Here is a 19,755-nt window from a genome sequence, read left to right as displayed (position 1 = left end):
AAATCTTGTTATTCTTCACTTATATATGGGATAGTTGATATTAGAACCCTCCTGATAGTTTTTGTTATGCTATCAAATAACTATAGTTGGAGTACATAGGATATGTATGATGGCTCAACAATTCTATATTGTTAGTTATTGTGCATTGTTAAATAATCATAAGTGGAAAAAGTTGAGAAATAGAACATGTTTGTGTAGAAAAAACATCTAGGAACTAGTGTATTATTTTTGTTTGAGTTAATTGTTGTTATTGAATATTATGGTGATAAAACTGATGATAAGATACTCGTTATAAAAGTATTGTATTATAAATCCATAATTATTGTTAGTTGTCGAATAACAATAATTGAAAAAAATTATAGAACATGATGTGCTCATTCATAAGGGGATGAAGAGGTTCTATTTCAGGAAAGGAATGTTTTAGAAATTAGTGTGATATTTTTATCATTGTCAATTATTATAGAAAATCCTGGTGGTAGGACCCATGATGGAACCACTTATAAAGGTGTTGTATTAAGGGTCTATGATGAGACAATCTACACAAAGTTATTGTATTAGGAATTCATGACGGAGAAACCTGCATAAAAGTGTTATATTATGGATTCATAATGAAAAGACATTTACAAAAGTGTTAAAGATTTATGATGAAGTGATCCACACACAAAAATATTTGTGATGGAGGATAGTAGTTTAAACTCGAACTCTATAGCGAGTTTCTTCCATTCTGGTAAACTGATGCATGAGCTTTTTTGTTTTAAATAAATATATTTTTTAGTTAATTTTATTTTTTGTACCATGCATTGTTATGCTTTCCTTTTATAATATATAAAATTTTATTGGGTTTTTTATTGAGTAAGATGTAGATAAATAAAATTAAGTATTTTAAAAATAATGTATTATACCATAGATTTTTCATTACATATGCCTAATTTCATTTTTTTTAATTAATGCTTATTTAGAAATGCGATAAATGTTTTTTTTAAGTATATTTTTTTTGAAAAATATATTAAAAATAATTTTTTTATTATTTTTTAAAATTTTTTGATACCAACACGTTAAAATAATAAAAAAAAATAAGTCAAAATTTGTTTAAAATACTGTACCACGATGCAAAACACGTTTTCCTGTGATGCTTTACAGGCAATCTCCTAATTTTAAATCGTGCAACGCTGTCTATTTGTGCAACAGTTCCAGCACCAAAAAAAACCTCACATTTTGAAGGATTGAATATTAGACCATATAATGAGTAGAACTGATAAAAAACAGTAACCACAGAGTTAAGGCATTCACATTTCCAGCAGCAAAAAACACGAGGTCACTAGCAAAACAGAGATGAGTTGAAAAAGACTTTCTTACACCTTGGATGGCAAGGGAGACTTCCTTTAGCGCGCAGCAGCAACATTCAACGAGCACGATAGGACTTCCATCACGACCACAAATATATAAGATTTCAACGGGTCACGGTCACCTTTTCTCAAACCCTTCTCGCCATTGAAATGACCTCGAAGACTGCCATTAATAATCACTGAAAAGCTGGTGGTGGAGATACAAGCATGTAGCCAATTTACAGATTGAATATCGAGCTCTAAAAACATTCTCTCCACTTCTCGTATCTTGTACAAAGCTGGTTGATTCTGTCTAGCAATGAAATAAAGACAAATTTTCATCTGCAAGATTTATAGAGAGTTGTGCAGGCTGCAGCAGTAGATAGGTCTAAAAACCACTACTTTTCTCGCATTTGCAACCTTAGCAACAAGAGTGATAGTAGTGGAATTGATGGCTTTTGTAGAATGAGAAGAAGCTCTGTTGTTTGAGTAATTCGTTTTATTGCATTCATTTGTGAATTACAGAGTTGTTTAAATAGATTACAGAATCACAAACTTATCCTATACATTATCTGATTTGAATTCAAAAGTAGATTGCATGCTTAACTAACTGATTTGCAGATAAAATATATGTTGCAGATGTTTTAAACTTTTGAATCTTTATCTTCATTTGAACTGGTCATGTTGACCTGTTCTTCCACATGCCCCCGCAATCGAAGGGGTAAAGAGTGAACCCTGAGATTGTCACGTAGAAGTTTAAAACGCTGAGAAGGCAAGGGCTTTGTAAGAGCATCTGCATATTGGTCCTTTGTAGAAATGAGCCGAACTGTTAAATGACCATTGAGAACCTGATCACGGACATAATGAAAATCTATTTCAATATGTTTTGTACGTGCATGGAAGAGAGGATTACTTGTGAGATAAGTGGCTCCAATGTTGTCACACCAAAGAATGGGAGGATGTACAGTTAAGATATGAAGATCTGAAAGTAGAGTTTTAAGCCATTGAATTTCTGCAGCAGCATTTGCTAAAGCCTTGTACTCTGCCTCGGTGCTGCTACGTGCAATAGTTGGTTGTTGTTTACAACTCCATGAGATTAAGTTTTTTGCCAAGATAGACACAATAAGCACCAATTGATCTTCTATCATCCTGATCTGATGCCCAATCAGCATCACTAAAGGTTTGAAGTTGAAGAAGTTGATCAGGTTGAATTAAAAGAGCATAGGAGATAGTTTCTTTCAAGTATCGCAAGATTCGTTTAACTGCCACCCAATGAGGTTCTTTCGGATCATGCATATATTTATTGACTTTATGAATAGCAAATGCAAGCTCTGGCCTCGTGAAAGAAAGATATTGAAGGCCTCCCACAATACTTCGATATAAATGTGGATCATGAAAGGAAGCACCATCTGATCTGTTTAAGACTTGGGATGTGGACATAGGTGTAACAGAAGGTCTGGACTTGTCCATCTTGCTGCGAAGAAGAAGATCAAGTATGTAGCGGCGTTGAGACAAATAAAGTCCTTCATCACTCCGAATAGCTTCAACGCCAAGGAAGAAACTGAGAGCATCCAAATTTTTGATTGGAAAGTCAGACTGCAATAGGCTTATCACATGATTAATAAAATTGAGATCAGCACCTGCTAAGATAATGTCATCGACATATATGAGAAAATAAAGAAGAATGGAACTATGGTGATAAACATAAAGTAAGTGATCAGCTTGACTGCCTTTGAAACCAATGGCCTGCAACCTGTCAGTTAAGCGAGAGAACCACGCCCGTGGTGCTTGACGAAGACCATATATAGATTTATGAAGTTTACAGACATGGTGTGGATATTGAGGATGAAGAAAACCGGGAGGTTGAGCCATGTAAACATCCTCATTCAAAAGGCCATGTAAAAAGGCATTGTGGACATCGATTTGACAAAGATGCCAATTACGAGATATAGCAACTGATAAAACCATCCGGACTGTTGTAGGTTTTACAACAGGATTGAAAGTTTTCAAAAAATCAACACCCTCCTGTTGATGAAAACCTTTAGCGACGAGCCGAGCTTTGAAACGTTCAATACCGCCATCAGCTTTTCTTTTAATGCGATACACCCATTTGGAACCAATAATATTGGCAGCAGGGGGAGAAGGAATCAATGTCCAAGTTCCATTCCGCAATAAAGCATCAAACTCGGTGTTCATAGCATCTCTCCAAATGGAATGTTTTACAGCCTCAGAATAACAGGATGGTTCACGATCATTTGTAGTGACAGTAGCCATAAGAGCTTTTGGGAGAGGGTATCTGATATGGGAGTCTGAAAGTAGTTTGGGTTTATGGATATTATTTTTGCTGCGGGTAGTCATATGGTGTGTGTTGTGAGGTTGAGATGGAGGAACAGAAGCCAAGGAGGGAGGGGGTATATCAACAGCAGTGTGATTTGGAGAGGGACCGTGAGCAGAAGTTTCTGCAGTAACACCAGAATCAAACGAAGGCTGTGATGGTGGTGCCATATTCAGTGGAAATGGTGCTGCAGGTGGAAAATTAGAACCTGTAGAAAAACTGGACCGAGCATTTGATAACTGAAGATTAGAAGGAAGAATAACAGGAGGATCATGAATGGAAGGAACAATAGTTTGTAGGGAAGCATAAGGAAAGAGTGACTCATCAAAAACAACATGACGGGAAGCATATATTTTACCAGTGGAGACATCTAAATATTTATACCCCCGATGACTAATACTATAACCGAGGAAGACACACGTTTTGGAACGAAAATCCATTTTATGTTTATTATATGGACGTAAGTAGGGCCAGCAGGCACAACCAAACACTCGTAAAAAATTGAAATCAGGTTTGGATTTATTGACCATTTCATAAGGGGATTTGTGCTGCAAAACGAGAGTGGGCAAACGATTAATTATATAAACAGCAGTTAAGAAAGCATCTTCCCAAAAAATATTTGGTAGATGGGAGTGAGCAAGTAAGGCAAGGCCAACCTCAACAATTTGACAATGACATCTTTCAATAGCACCAGCTTGTTGGTGCGTATAAGGGCAGGTTACTCGATGAGCAATGCCTTGAGTTTGTAAAAAATTATGCAAGCTGCGGTATTCTCCATCCCAGTCAGTTTGGATGGCTTTTATTTTAGTATTGAATTGACGTTCAACAGCAGCTTGAAATTTTTGAAAAATTGGTAAGGCATCAGATTTGAGTTTTAAAGGGAACAACCATAAAAAATTGATGGAATCATCTAAAAAACTTATGTAATAACGGGCACCTGTAGTTGAGAAAATGGGTGCTGGCCCCCAAACATCTGAATATAATAATTCTAATGGATTCGAAACAGAGATATGTGAATTAGAAAAAGGCAAAGCATGGCTTTTGGCCATTTGACAATGAGAGCAAATAGAATTGGTATTATTGGTAATTGGAAAGGAAACAGCTTTATTAATGACTGGGAAAGAAGCATGGCCAAGGCGCCGATGCCACAAAGTAGCAGAAATTTTAATACTAGAAAGAGCTTGCGGCTGAAGACGAGCAAGCGACAATGAAAAATTGTAAAGGCCATTACGAAGTGGACCCCGATGCAGGATGTTCCCCAAGTAGTCCTTCACAAGAAAAAAAGAGGCATAAAACTCAAAGAAAACATTGTTATCTTGACAGAAACGATGGACGGAAAGAAGATTTTTTTTAATATCAGGAACTAACAGTATTTGATTGAGAGCAAAAGAGTTGGACGGGGAAGATAAAGTGGAGGTACCACTGTGAGTAATTTCCAAACCTACACCATTTGCTACTTGAATATGATTGTGACCATCATAGTCCTCAGTTTAAAGATGAATGTTGTTCATATCATTGTAAGATGATGGGTGGCTCCGGTATCAGGATGCCACTCGTGAGCAGCATGTTGATGGCGAGCAGCAAGAAAAGCATAAGGTGGACGTTGAGTTGATTGATCCTGGTAAGAGAGATCAAAACGATGATAGCATTTCAAGGCATGATGACCCGGTTTGACACATACCTGACAAATAAGAGAGCTAAAGGCTCCTTGATCACGGGTGGTTGAGCGACCACCGCAACTCCTTCCACGATAGGAACTAGTGCGACCTCGGTTAGAGGAAGGATAAATGTTACCAGGGCAAGATTGGAATGAAGGAGGATGTCTGGTGGCCATATTCACAGAAGCAGTAACCTGAATGGTGTCATGATGCTGATTGATCCGTGACTCAGTAATAAGAAGCAAAGAATAAAGTTCCTCCAAGGTGACAACATCAGAACGAGAGGTAATTGTAGAGACTAAGGAGTCATACTCCTGACCAAGACCAGCAAGGATATAAGTAAGAATTTCATCAGAGTTGAGAGGTTGGCCAGCAAGTGCAAGTTCATCTGACATTTGATTGATTGAAAGAAAATAATCCTTAGCATTCATAGCACCTTTTCGGGCAGTAGCAAGCTGAGTACGAAGTTGAACAGCCTTAGCACGTGAAATGGAAGAAAAATTTTGTTGAAGAGCAAGTCATACATCTTTGGATGTGGTATATGACATAACCTGAGAGAGAGAACATCCTCAGTAAGAGAAGTATTGATGATGGCAAGGATTAAAGAATCCTGACGAAGCCAATGTTCATATGCTGGATTTGGGATCCTAGTGATATCGCCTGTAGTGGGATGAGGAGCATCTAGCTCCTTTGGAGGCATCAGAATGGTGCCATCAAGATAGCCAAAGACACCTTGACCACGGAAATATGGGAGGGCCTGAGCTTTCCAAACAGGATAATTTGAATGATTGAGTTTGACACTGAGGGAAAGGGATAAATGGGAAAGAGAGGGGACAGAGAACGGGGAAGCAATGTGGGGAAGAGTAGTTGAAGAAGAAGAAGCCATCAGATGCGAGAAGAAAAAAAAAATGAATAGGAGAAAAGAAAGGAAATAGGATCAGACGTTAGTCTTTTAATGGCTGACTGATACCATGTAGAATGAGAAGAAGCTATGTTGTTTGAGTAATTCGTTTTGTTGCATTCATTTGTGAATTACAAAGTTGTTTAAATAGATTACAGAATAACAAACTTATCCTATACATTATCTGATTTGAATTCAAAAGTAGATTGCATGCTTAACTAACTGATTTACAGATAAAATATATGTTGCAGATGTTTTAAACTTTTGAATCTTTATCTTCATTTGAACTGGTCATGTTGACCTGTTCTTCCACAGCTTTCAACATTTTACCAGCTCGGAAGGAATCCAATAGAACATCGCTAACTAGGTCGCAGGCAGACTTGAAAGAACAGGGGCCTTACTACTATTCAAAGAGAGCGGGACCCTTTTAACCTCTTGAGCAGACTACAAGAGCAGCAAGGAAAGATTGTTGTTTTGTAGAGAACCTCTTAGGGAGGATTCTTAGAACATATATATATATGCTCCACACATTGCTATCTTCGTCACCAAGCAAATTTCAGCTTGGGAATTCAAAATGCTACCACCTGCATGCAGAAAGAAGAATGGAGATTGTATTTTAAACTCTCCATGCCTTGGTTATTTGAACAATCAGTGCCAGAAGTAGAGAACTTCTCATCTACAATGATCACTTTAACAGTGTTTCTCCGTAGTATCCATCTAAAGAACTTCTCATCTACAATATTCTGAAAATTCTGTTCTCATATTTTGTCTCCACCAAGTCATCTACAGACTTCTTCTTCTTCTTTTTTCTTAGTTTAACGTGGATGTCCGGATCAGCTTGCGCACACCTCGACTAATCCCACGGGCCCTGAAGTTAACGACCATGTAAGCCTCCAGTGGCCATCATATGAGCAATCTAGAGCTCGAACCTGAGACCACAGAGGAAGCAAACCTCTTGGTCCCAAGCTCTTATCACTGGGCCACCACCTAGATGGTTATCTACATACTTCTTCTTGTTTAAGAGGGTGATTTAACCATCTAATATTAAATATCTTTGAGATCGGATTTTATGCAAATAATGTACATATGCATTTAAACTAAGTGTACTTGTTTATGAACTTATTTTTACGCAACGCCCTCTTGCATTGCCTTGTGTGTTTGGAATTATGAGGCGTTAATTAGAAACACCAAAAGGAAAAAAAAAATCAATAAAGACATCGCTTTTAATTTGATTAAATACTAGATTTGTGGGCTGTCGCTTCAGGTCAGAATATATATATATATATATATATATATATATATATATATATATTGTTATGAGTAAGAAAAAATATTAGAGTAATGCAAGCGTGTTTAAAAAAAAAAACCATAGCCTGGGGTATATACCCGATTGATCAACAAATGCTTGTATAATTAATTAGATAATAAAAAAAATGGATAACAACAATAAATAGTCCAATTCTAAACAAAAAAGAATTACGGTAAATACAAATATTAGAAAAAACAAAAGAGATGACAAAATTAAGATTCCAATCGATAAAATGTAAGAGAACAAAAAATAAAAAGATCTAATCCAACTTAAGTGAACATAACAAATATGCAAGTTAGGACATGATACAAGATAAGTTAATAAAAAATAAAACACATAAAAACACTGAAATTTATTTCAAAACAAATTCAAAGTAGAATAATGAAATTTAAAAAAAAGTCAATACATAAAAAAAAAAAACCAAAAATAAAAACACACAAAGCAAACCAAAAACCAAACAAGACAACTAAATTCTGCATCCCAAATCATGTGAGTGAAATAATCCAAATAAAAAAATATATAAAAAAAAAACTATGAAGCTAAATTCTAAAATAACCTAATAAGAAAGATAAAATGTAAAAGGTATTAAATTTTAAAAAAGATAATGATCATAAAAAAAAAATTAAATTAACCTATTAAACTTTTAGTATAAGTAATGAGATGAGATAAACTATATAAAAAAAATGAAAAGTATCTTCTTTTCTTTCTCTTGTTTCTCTTTTCTTTCTTAGCTTATTTTATAATTTTTTAAATATTATTATTTTAAATAACAAGTTATAAATATTGGTTTTCAATTATAAATATATATATATAATATTATATTATTATTTTTTTTAAACAGAGTTATTTCACTAATATTTTTTTTAAACATGCTAGCAGGAAAAAATAGTAAAAAAAAACTGGGTATAGATCTGGAGTGAGCGGCAAAGATCTGTATTTATTAGTTATGGAAAATTAAGTAATTAATTAAAATTTACGCCAGGCTCTTTTATAGATCCCCTCTTCTTCTCATCTTTCAATCTAAACAAGCCAAGGTATATTATATCACAATAACATCACCTCCATGCACAATGGCTACCGCTGATTATCAAGAATTCAAGATCCTGGACACACACAAATGATTTAATGGAGTTGTTAGACTTTCATTTTTTGAAGCAGGGCTAACTAACCTTGATGGCCATCACCTTTCTACTTGCTTTCTTAAAGAACCTGATCATATGGAATTGAAAATGTTTAGCAACAACTCCTCTTAGCCTCGGGTTTAGACTTTTTCTAGCCAACTCTTGCTCGTTTCCTTATATAAGGTTCGTCCATCCAGACAATTAATCACGTCACAGCAACTCTGAGTCTCTGCTCGCTAACCCTCACAGAACAACCTTCCTCAGGTCTCCACTCTCCAAAGAGCGAAAATGAAGAGTGAATCAGCAGCAATTGATATCCCAGAGTCCAGCTCTGTTGCTAAAGGAAAAGCACCTCTCATAGCTGTTTCCAGGAATGAAAGGGGAGGATACAGGAAGGGGATTGCCATATTTGACCTCATTCTAAGGCTAGCTGCTATAGCGACTGCTCTAGCTGCTGTTGCCGCCATGGGAACTAGTGATGAAACCCTTCCTTTCTTCACTCAATTCTTCCAGTTCCAAGCTAGCTATGATGATCTTCCCACTTTCCAGTATGTGATTTTAACCTGTTGCTAGGATAGTGTAATATGCACTGAATTCTTACACGCAATAACACGCCTATTTAGAAGGCATGAAGATTTCTACAGAAATTCTAAGGCATCTCTGTTTTCAGGTTTTTCGTCATTGCAATCGCAATAGTTGGTGGCTACCTGGTCCTTTCCCTTCCATTCTCCATCGTAGCTATTGTCCGCCCACATGCAGTTGGACCAAGGCTCCTGCTGATTATTTTGGACGCTGTAAGCTCTCTAAATGTTGTATAATTAACATCTCGCTGTGAAATCCAAATTTCTCAACTCATTTTAACAAGAACATCTCTACACCCCTTTCTTTTTTCTTTTTTTTCAGCTTGCACTTACCCTAAACACTGCTGCTGGGGCTGCAGCTGCTGCCATAGTCTACTTGGCTCACAATGGCAACTCAAACACAAACTGGCTTGCTATCTGTCAACAGTATGGTGATTTCTGCCAGAAAGTCAGTGGAGCTGTGGTGGCATCATTCCTCACTGTTGTCATCTTCGTGTTTTTGATTGTGCTGTCAGCTTTCGCTCTGCGAAGCCATTAAGAGAGAGAAAGAGTAAAACTTGTGAAGTTTTATCTCTGGACTTGTTTGGTGTTTATGCTGTGTTATCATTGTTATTGTCAGTGTTCTTATTGTATAATGGTGAGGGTAATGGTGTGTTTTACAGTGGTGTAAGAGAATAAGAGATAATTACAAATGAAAATTGACGTGTTTTTTTTATATATATATATATTTATAGCTGTGTCACTTGTGAAATATGCTTCGATTTACAGTTTAAACATTACTGCTTATTATAAAATTATAATTTCACAAATTACTTTAAATAGCTCTCAAAGCCATGAGATCAAAAGAAAGCAAATAGAAATGACTTTAATATCTATCCAACAAATTATATCAAAATTGACTTATCTATATTTGGTAAAACAGAAATGCTAAATATAAAAATTATATGAGTGTGGTTGTTTTTTGGTTTTAAAAAATATTTAAAATAATAATATTTTTTATTATTATTTTTCTTTACTTTAAACTTTTTTAATGATTTTAGATTGTTTTGATGTGCTGATATCAAAAATAAATTTTTTAAAATATATATTATTTAGATAAATTTCTAAAACAAACAATATTTTAAAAAACAACCTCTATCATAATAAACTCGAAAACCTACGTAGCTAACCTCAATTTCCTCAACAACAAGAAGTTGTCTTAGACACAACCTTTTAATCAAAATATAATTGCCTTGCTTAAGACGAAGGAGGAGGAGTTGAACATTAGTTACAAAAGGTGAGATAATCATAATCCCAAGTAAATAATCCTACCTCGGAATTAAAATGTGAACCTACTTTCAAATTCTTGTTAAGTATCTTTAAATTGAGAATTAGCCATGCTTCAAAGGAAATTCTAGAGCCCTTGTATCAGGCACACAGAGCTCATCATCTATATATCATATAGCCGCAAGGTACATAGCACAACTCAAAAGTTTGCTAAGAGAATTATTTCCAAGAAAGTCCCTTCTAAGTGCTAATTTATGTTCCTCTGCTTCTCACAACTTTCTTCTCGGCTTTTAATCAAAAGTTATATATATATATATATATATATATATATATATATATATATATATATATATATAAAGAAGCAAGCTTTAAATAAAATGGAAATGGTGAGCAACAACTCCCTTATGTCCATGTCGAGCATACCCAACTAGGCACACATCAAATTTCCTATGCAGGACAAGCACTTGTTTTCTTGCCAGTGTTTATTTTCTCCGGTGCCATTACCAATCACCCACTTATACATCAATAACACAAAAAGCAACACAGCCAATAATGAATACCAACCTATCCACCAATAGTGCAACTCTTCATCGATCACCACCAAGTTCCGGCAACTCTACACATCGAGGGATCTGCAACACACTTTTCACGACTCCACAAGGTAAGCTAGCTTCACCGTATAAATATTCAAGCAAGGAGAGGCAATTTAAGTTCATGTAAGAACACTCACATATACATTTTTTCTCACTTTCTTTACTTCTCGTATATTTTTCTCTTCTACGTCTTAATAACTTAAATATCATAGGATCTGTTGTTTCAATAAAAGACTTGTCCTTGAAGAACAACCAAGACTAAAGACAAAAACATAAATTAAATCCCATCATATTCTAGCTTAAAACACAATCATGAAAAACCTAATCCATTCTAGATTTTTCATAACTTTATCAACGGTGTTGTTTCTAAAAACTTGAACATATATTGGTTCATTCTTTTTTCTAACCCTTTATTAAAAAATTCTTTTCATTGCCAATTATTTGGAAACTTTAGGACATGAAAGATTAATTGACCTTCCCCCAACAATACTTCAGCTCCTTCAAATCTCTCAATAACTCTCTCACTAAATGAGAATGCTTACCAATATTGTTCTAGTCATACAATAATAATAAGACTAGGTGTTGCTGGACTTAATAAGTCAAGCCAGGCACTATACCCATTAAGAAAGGCTCATGTTAGGCCTTTAATTTAATTTTTATTTTAAGTTAATGGGACAGACAACAAATGTTTTTGAAAAAACATAAACAACATGTTGCATGGAATTCCTCAAATTTCAGCTATTTTGGTGGTTGAAAAAACAATGTTTCTATTTTTTTCATCTAAAACTTATTTTTAACCTGTTTTTTGACTAAAAACTCCTAGAAACACATTAGTGACTTTATTAAATCAATATTTGGCCTCTAGAAAATGCAAAAACACCACCTCAAAACCTAAAATCAAAATTTTTTTCGAGTTCAGATATGTTTTTTAGGCATTTTCAAGGTAAAAAAATATTTAATTTGAACCTATCTCATATATAAATCATTTGCATAAAAAATAATTAATTTGATGGTCAGACTTGTCACAACAATAACTTTTCTCTCCATACTAAAATCTGGTGAGTGTTTCTCTCTTTTTTTTTCAAAAATAAAAAAAATAATAAAGTTTAGTACATAAATTAAATTTTTCAAAAATTAAAGGAACCAGTTATCTAATAAATAAAAATAAAAACTAAAATTATGTTTTCAAATAAATTTTATAGTCATCATTTATTGTACCTGTTTTTTCACTCTTCTCTGTTTTTTAATTATTATTTTTTAAAATACACCATTAGATTCTAATTTGGATTCAAAATGATTCAATTATATGAAAATAAAATTTGAAAATCAAATTAAAAAATATACTGTTATAATCCATAATTATTTGTCAGGAAGAATATGTGATCAACGCTAAAGGAATTTCACCGCCCGTTTAGTTTTTTTTTTTTTTTTAATTAATAATAATAATAATAATAATAATAGTAAAGTAAACATTGAGTGGAGTGGAGTGTACCGTCTCTTCACTGTCAAAATTCACAAGTCACGGCCCAGCCCCACACGCGTCTCCCCTCTTCCTTCTCGCTCTTGCTCTCTTTTACTACTGAAAACTACAACAACTTTTCCCGGGAAAATCGAAAGGAAAATCTGATCGTTTGAGTTAGGGTTGGAAGGAAATGTCACAGACAGGGAAATTGATGCCAAATCTGGATCAACAGAGCACCAAGGTGCTCAATCTCACTGTACTCCAGCGAATGGATCCTTTCATCGAAGAGATTTTAATCACAGCCGCGCATGTCACTTTTTACGCTTTCAATATCGAAACCAATCAGTGGGTACGTGCGGGCTTGTTTACTTCTTTTTTTTCTCAATTATATTCGAATCTGATGTTTGATTTTTTATCATTCTTGATTTCTTAATTTCATTGTTTCTGATTTCAGAGCCGCAAGGATGTCGAAGGATCTCTCTTTGTAGTCAAGAGGTACTCTGAATTAATTATTTCTTTTGTGTTTTGTAATTATTATTATATTGATTTTTTTTTTTCTATAGGAATACTCAACCGCGGTTTCAGTTTATTGTAATGAACCGGCGAAACACAGGTTTCTATTTTGTCTTCTTTTTTTGTATGTTATCAATTGGGTGGGTTTTTGAATTTATTTATTTATTTATTTTGTGAGCAGAAAACTTAGTGGAGAATTTATTGGGGGATTTTGAGTATGAAGTTCAAGCTCCGTATTTGTTGTATCGGAATCAATCTCAAGAAGTTAATGGTATTTGGTTTTACAATAGGCGTGAATGTGAGGATGTAGCCAACCTCTTTACTAGGTACATACAATTTAATTCTACTTCGACAAATTATTTAGTTAGATTTTGTTTGATGTTTACTTAAATATTCTAAATTCCCTAATAGATTTTAGAGCTTGGGTTTTGAGTGAATGATTAGGTGCTGTTTGCATTATTAGTAGCTAGGTGGATATATTAATTAGATTTTATTGCTGTTTACAGGATCCTTAATGCTTACTCAAAGGTTCCTGCAAAGCCAAAAGTAGCTTCAGGCAAAAGGTATTTTGTTCTCGAATAATTGAGTCATCTGCAATTAGTTATTGGATATCTTGTATAGTTGATTTGAATGGTGTTTAAATTTAACACATGATATGATTACTGCTGTTAGAATATTTCTATGTGAATATAGCCTTTAATTCAGCTCAACCAAGAATTGGTTGGGATTGGATATGGGAATCTTAACATAGTTGATTATGAAAAGAATCAACATGGATTATTAAGTGATTTTTAAATAATCAAGAAACATTTTATGTTGGTAAAATTAGGATGTGAAGAAATTCGTCTTCTATGAACATAAATGAGAGTGCATCTCCATGATCGCTTCCCTCATATATTATCAGTTTGTTTTGTCCTCAAGCTTTCATGACTTAAAAATTGATGGTGCATTTGGATGTTGCTCTGGAATTTTAAACTCTCAATATAAACATGTAACTGTGATTGCTGATGTTGAATCATCAATTTGTTGTTTAGTTATGCTGATTGAGAAAATGGACTTTTTAGCATGTCATCTAACTTATTGTTTGCACAAACTGTATATCACTTAGTGAATATGAGGAGCTTGAAGCAGTCCCAAATATGTCAGTGTTTGAAGGTCCCTTGGAACCATCATCAACTGCCTCTGCTGCCAACGATAGCACTGAAGATTCTTCATTTGAGAACTTCTTTAGTGTAAGTGCCTTCTTTGCTTATTCTCAAGAGTTATTTTTCACGAACACACTATGTGGAGAACTGCTCTTTATATTTTATACTTTGTTTGCCAATTAATATATTTGCAAATTCTGCTATGGTGCCATTTAGGATTCCATTTGTCAGTTTGATACTTTACATGGTTGGTTCATTTCAAACTTGCATGTTTTCTACTGAAAATTATCAATCCCATGCCTGAATATACACTTGCATTATTGTCAAATGCCTAATTTGTGATCCCCTTTTGATGATTGAGTTTCCAGTGCTATAAGTGTAATAGTAATAATTATTATCCAACACTAATTTAACCACCAATCCCATTATTGCTTGCTTTCTATGCTTTTCTAGTCTGATTTCACTAAATTTTCTGTACTTTAACCATATATTTTTTTTTTTAACACGCCTAAGTAGTTTGTGATACTATTCTTGCAGACAGCCATGAATATTGGAAGTACTGCTTCTAGTGTAGCAAATTCAAGACAGCCATATCAACCTTCTCCCACCATTCCATTATCCTCCCATACACCTAGTGTTGTGATGCCTTCTCCACTAGTTCCACAAATACCTTCTCTTCCTCTTTCATCTTTGCCCACCTCAAAAACCATCCATGGTGCTCCCGATCCAATCAGCAGTGGCGGTCATGTCACTAATCTTGTGAAGCCCTCATTTTTTGCACCCCTTTCTTCCTCATCTGTATTGCTGCCACCCCCCATCTCCCCGCCACTTACTAGTGCTACTGCACTTCAGCCTCCCCTGAATCTGCAACGACCATATGGCACTCCAATGCTTCAACCCTTCCCACCTCCCACACCACCACCATCTCTTACTCCTAGTTCAACTGCCACTACACCTCTTATTAGCAGAGACAAAGTCCGTGATGCACTTCTGATGCTTATTCAGGTACTTGATCCTTTTCTTATCCTTACATCTCCCCTTTATGTCATTCACTTGCTTATTTAATGTAAGATTGTACGTTTAGTATCTGTGCAGGGTAAAAGAACCACCTATTCTCTCATGTTTAAATTTTAAAAGCCACTACTTTGCTTGGATACTCAGCGATTTTCGAATTATTGATTTCTCCTTTTCCTTTGAAAAAAAAAGGAAGTAAGAAAAGAGAGAAGTGAGCATCTGTCTAAATTATTATTTGTTGATTTGTTCTTATGCTAGGATGATCAATTCATTGACATGTTTCATCAAGCACTGCTGAAGGTGCACCATCCATGAGGTATTGAAGAGACACAGTGACCTTCCCTTGTTGCAAATACAGAAGGGTTGTAACATGAGTTCTCTGTACAGCTCTTGGTCCTTGGAAATAATGGGGGTATAGCTCATGGTTGGTCCAAAGGAATGGGTTCTCTCGTTCAATGTAATGTTGTAACAGTAGGAATAGAAAACGCCTCAGAGGTTGAGCAAAGAGCTTGTGATGTCAGTTTCTTTAGGTTCTCTAGTAGGACTGTACTGGTTATGTCTTGATGTGTAGTAGTAAGCCAGTAAGGACAAGCTGTGAGAAATGAAGTTTTCGACTTCCACGATCTCGTTTTTTCTTTCTAATTATTTGAAGATTGTGGTTTGATCTCTGCAAATAGAGAATGGTGGCTTTATTTTTATGGTCCTGTAAATATAATTTGGAACGAGTTAAGTACGAAAATTGAGGAGATCAAAGAGAAAAGAATAAGTTATAAGTTGCTAAAACCACATTGGATTCTCATTGTAGTCATGCACTATCTCAGGAGAAAGTTCTTGTCCATGCAATTTTAATGACACTAGGAGGGTGTGTAGGCGTGTAGCTGAATGTTTAGGGTGTAGTTTGGAGTTGTAATTGTTTTTTAAAATATTTTTTTATTTAGAAATATATTAAAATAATATTTTTTTATTAAAAAAAATTATTTTGACATTAATACATCAAAATAATTTAAAAAATATTAAAAAATATTAATTTTAAATAAAAAATAAAAAAAATTATGTTTTATACCTTATTCCAAACATTTTCTAAAGAAGGTCACCTTTATATCATCAGGAAGTTCTGTAGTGAACTTTTACAATTATCATGTATAAAAAGAAGGTTAAATATTTGTTTCAATTTCAAATCTAATCTCTAAATATATAATTGTTTCAAATCAATAAAATTACATTTTATTTTATCAAATCAAGTATTTGAATTTTTTTCACAACACCATGAGCATCATGATAACCTAAAATCAATAAAAAAAAAAGATCATCAAGCTCAATCCCATATTCAACAATATGCAAAAAAATCATGTTGAAAGGAAATAACTTAAATGGGTTGAACATTTAGTTTGTAATTTGAAAAAAAAAAATTGAATATTTGTTTCAAATTTAAAATTGATCTTTAAAAACTTCAATTGTTATAAATAAATAAATTAAAATTTTATTTTTCAATTTAAGCATTAACTGACTTTAGGTTTTTCCATCAACATCACAAGAATTCAATATTAAGCTAGCCGGAAAAAATCATCAAGTTCAATTCCACATTATTTTTGTATATTTAGCTATGGTAAAAAACTTAGTTTCTTTTAATATTAATTAATTAATAATTAATAGACACAAAATTTGAAAATGTGGTAACTTTTACTTCTAAGTGCCTTTAAGAGTATGCTTGCTTTGAAAAAACATCAAATTGATATTTTTTTAATGATTTTAATACACTAATATTAAAATCAAAAAAATTATTTTAATATATATTTTTTAAAAATATATTTTCCACCATAATAACAAAGAATTTGATGAATAACAAAGAATTGATGAGTGGTGAAAGAAAACGAGAAAACGAGACCGAGTGGCGAGGAATGGATAATGGAATAGGGCTATGGACTGGAGGATCCAAGTCCAACACAAACAAACACCCACCAACACTTGGGCTGTCAAACACATGCTCGTAACTAGCAAGTCCTCCCAACCCAGAAGGGCATAATATATAAACAGAACCCTCCTCGCAGTAACAGCCTCAACCTGGAGCCGTCCACTCCTCCCCAAAATATCAAAAACAAACACAAGCAGGGATTTGGTAAATGGCCGCTGCACTTAGAAGAATCGCAGGAGAGAAAAGCTTTATGCTTTTAAGTATTCGTACTAAACTTGCTGCTGCTCCAACTGCCCTTTTCATTTGGCAGCGAGGCCTAACCACTAAACTCTTTGTTGGAGGTACTCTGCTCTACTCTCTTCTCTTCTACTACACGACGATAACACTTTTAAACTTGATATTTATCTTTTCTTTCTATGTTAGAAAACATCAGATTGAGTAAGTAGAGTGATTCTAAAGGATTTTTTTTGTCTGATCCATCAGTTTTGTTCAATGGTTTGTAAAAGTGTCTGAACCAAAAAACTACTTGACTTAGGAGTGTGTTCATCGCTATGTTTCGTAATTTTTTATTTGATGGATGCTTATTTCTATGTTCTATTTTTCTTCCTTTAAAAAAAAAAAACCCTTTTTGTTGGGTTATCAACTTGTCATCCATCCCCGCCACAAAAATCTTACAATTTGCTCATCCATTGGCTGCTTCAATCTTGACACTCATTGCTTAGTTTCGGCCAAGAAACACTTTAACAATTTCCCAGATCGTTTTAATTGAAGTAATAACACAATCAGATTCATGGTTTTTGTGTGGTGGGGGAAGGAAGCAGTCTTTCAACAATAAGCTAGCAGAGTTGATGGTAGGGAAACTTGCTACTGTTCTTATTAAAAACACTTCCTTTTATGTGCTGCTATGGCAACATAATGTTGAATGTAGTACTGAAGAAGTTCCGTGACTGGGATAGTTAAGTTCTTCCCATAGTCTAAGCAGGTATATATATAGCAGACTAGCTCTGCCGAAACTTTTGTATATTCTTCGATGTTTTTTGATATAGCGGGAAAGTAGGTTGTTATAAAAGGCTAGTGTAAATTAAGAATGTCTAGAATGCGAGTTGTTTGGTTGTAATCGGTAAAAAAATTCAACCAGACCAATCTAAGATGGGTTGGCTGGCTTTGGTTTTGGTTTTGGTTTTGGACGTGTATTGGTTTCTTCTGTGGTAAACTAAATAGAAACTGCCCAAGACTGATGGAGTTTTGGATGGTAGTTGTTGTTTATATCTCTTCACAAGTTTAACATGCCAAAGACTGTCAGTGTACTTATGAACTGCAAATATCTTTATGCAACTTAGTTGGCCATGGATATTTAGCGTGGCTGTAATTCTCCAAAACTAATTGAATTTTTCTTTTCTTCCTTCCGATGTGCTATGTTGCAGGCTTGTCAGTTTACACCACAGAGAATGGATTATCAGAAGCATTCTCTCAATATGGTCAGGTTGTTGAAGGTATTTTGAAGTTCACTGCGATAAAATCTCTAAGCATGGATTATTTGATCAGTCCTAGTTCACATTCCTTTTCCTTTGCCAGCTAAAATTGTGATGGACCGAACCTTGGACAGATCAAAAGGTTTTGGTTTTGTAACTTATGCATCTGAAGATGAAGCTCAGAAAGCTCTGGATGAGATGAATGGGAAGGTAAATTTGGATTCCTCTCTGCATTTTGTATTGAACTCAAAATCTCAGGAATAACAAGTAAAATGTATTGCAGGCACTGAATGGTCGAGTCATCTATGTGCAAAATGCAAAGCCCAAAACTAATTTTGGTGGTGGGATACCAATTGCTAGAGGACCTCCTGAACCAACAACATCTGAGAGTTGAACTACGAGGATATAATTTCATGTCATTTGCAGGAAGATTTAGATACTTGCAAGTTATATCCCAGTCAAATCTTGGCATTTCGTTCTCTAGTGCAAGTTATGAAATTTATTTGGCGATTCCAAATGCATGACAACATGCTACACCTGAATCAAATACCTGCACGCTAAAACCAGTGGATAGGCTGTTCTTTCTAGAAGAGAGTAGAATTAGATTTGCCTGCCTACAAATAGAAGTTCTTGTGAGCTACCAGATGCTGAATTTAGGAATAATGATAGTTTGAGCACGGATCTATATTATGTGAACTTTATAAGTTACTTATATATATATATATATATATATATAGCTAAGTGTTGAATCAACTTGTCTTACCTTTATGTATGCATATTCTAATGCAAAAGGTGTCATCAAAATTGATCTTTTGCCAGAATTGATAGGAAATCAAGTGAAAGAAAAACAAAAAGGTTCAAAGAAACCTCTAGCGCTCCTTAATCTGCAAGTTAAGAAAGCTGCTTCGTTATTTCAACATGTATACCGGCATCCACCAATTGAATAACAATAATTGATGATTTAAAAAAAGTTAATGGATTCAGTCTATATAAGAATATAAAGAAAAATAATTTAAAATTATATAACTATAAAATTAATTTACCAAACAAAAGGTTTCAATTCATCACTTAATTTAATAATATATAATTATTTGCTTTTTTTTTAATTCATGTTTGTCAAATATTTTCTTATTATTTTATTCTTTAAT

At 34.2% G+C, this 19,755-nt stretch overlaps 3 protein-coding genes and 1 non-coding gene across 4 annotated transcripts; 3 read left to right on the top strand and 1 right to left on the bottom strand.

The window, feature by feature from the left end:
* Positions 1-5,544: 5,544 nt before the first annotated feature.
* Positions 5,545-5,683, bottom strand: LOC118030892 (small nucleolar RNA Z247). Its single transcript, XR_004684410.1, has one exon. It is a non-coding gene; the product is annotated as a small nucleolar RNA Z247 (small nucleolar RNA).
* A 3,168-nt stretch (positions 5,684-8,851) lies between these two features.
* On the top strand, positions 8,852-9,949 carry LOC118030696 (casparian strip membrane protein 1). The gene is made up of 3 exons (XM_035034910.2): positions 8,852-9,197; positions 9,320-9,443; positions 9,553-9,949. Exons 1-3 carry the CDS (start codon positions 8,938-8,940, stop codon positions 9,766-9,768), a joined length of 600 nt encoding a protein of 199 aa, XP_034890801.1. The 5' UTR covers positions 8,852-8,937; the 3' UTR covers positions 9,769-9,949.
* Positions 9,950-12,588: 2,639 nt separating this feature from the next.
* On the top strand, positions 12,589-15,846 carry LOC118030853 (mRNA-decapping enzyme-like protein). Its single transcript, XM_035035155.2, has 8 exons — positions 12,589-12,900; positions 13,006-13,046; positions 13,115-13,164; positions 13,246-13,390; positions 13,571-13,627; positions 14,173-14,296; positions 14,747-15,214; positions 15,482-15,846. Exons 1-8 carry the CDS (start codon positions 12,742-12,744, stop codon positions 15,536-15,538), a joined length of 1,101 nt encoding a protein of 366 aa, XP_034891046.1. The 5' UTR covers positions 12,589-12,741; the 3' UTR covers positions 15,539-15,846.
* Positions 15,847-17,263: 1,417 nt separating this feature from the next.
* LOC118030852 (small RNA-binding protein 11, chloroplastic) lies at positions 17,264-19,124 on the top strand. The gene is made up of 4 exons (XM_035035154.2): positions 17,264-17,476; positions 18,560-18,628; positions 18,711-18,817; positions 18,891-19,124. Exons 1-4 carry the CDS (start codon positions 17,344-17,346, stop codon positions 18,999-19,001), a joined length of 420 nt encoding a protein of 139 aa, XP_034891045.1. The 5' UTR covers positions 17,264-17,343; the 3' UTR covers positions 19,002-19,124.
* Positions 19,125-19,755: the final 631 nt, after the last annotated feature.

The sequence above is a fragment of the Populus alba genome, chromosome 6 (genome assembly GCF_005239225.2).
Source record: "Populus alba chromosome 6, ASM523922v2, whole genome shotgun sequence".
NCBI classification, from domain to species: Eukaryota; Viridiplantae; Streptophyta; class Magnoliopsida; order Malpighiales; family Salicaceae; genus Populus; species Populus alba.
Note: the sequence above shows the minus strand (reverse complement) of the source record. Positions and strands in the feature narration are given on the sequence as shown.

What these genes read in the sequence shown, in the direction of transcription:
- LOC118030853 (XM_035035155.2), top strand. Translation starts at nt 12,742, where the DNA reads ATGTCACAGACAGGGAAATTGATGCCAAATCTGGATCAACAGAGCACC. An exon ending in GTAGCCAACCTCTTTACTAG is followed by an intron (nt 13,391 to 13,570) that starts GTACATACAATT and finishes TGCTGTTTACAG; the next exon opens with GATCCTTAATGCTTACTCAA. An exon ending in CACTTCTGATGCTTATTCAG is followed by an intron (nt 15,215 to 15,481) that starts GTACTTGATCCT and finishes TTCTTATGCTAG; the next exon opens with GATGATCAATTCATTGACAT.
- LOC118030852 (XM_035035154.2), top strand. Translation starts at nt 17,344, where the DNA reads ATGGCCGCTGCACTTAGAAGAATCGCAGGAGAGAAAAGCTTTATGCTT. An exon ending in CACTAAACTCTTTGTTGGAG is followed by an intron (nt 17,477 to 18,559) that starts GTACTCTGCTCT and finishes GCTATGTTGCAG; the next exon opens with GCTTGTCAGTTTACACCACA. An exon ending in ATATGGTCAGGTTGTTGAAG is followed by an intron (nt 18,629 to 18,710) that starts GTATTTTGAAGT and finishes TTCCTTTGCCAG; the next exon opens with CTAAAATTGTGATGGACCGA.
- LOC118030696 (XM_035034910.2), top strand. Translation starts at nt 8,938, where the DNA reads ATGAAGAGTGAATCAGCAGCAATTGATATCCCAGAGTCCAGCTCTGTT. An exon ending in GATGATCTTCCCACTTTCCA is followed by an intron (nt 9,198 to 9,319) that starts GTATGTGATTTT and finishes CTCTGTTTTCAG; the next exon opens with GTTTTTCGTCATTGCAATCG. An exon ending in TGCTGATTATTTTGGACGCT is followed by an intron (nt 9,444 to 9,552) that starts GTAAGCTCTCTA and finishes CTTTTTTTTCAG; the next exon opens with CTTGCACTTACCCTAAACAC.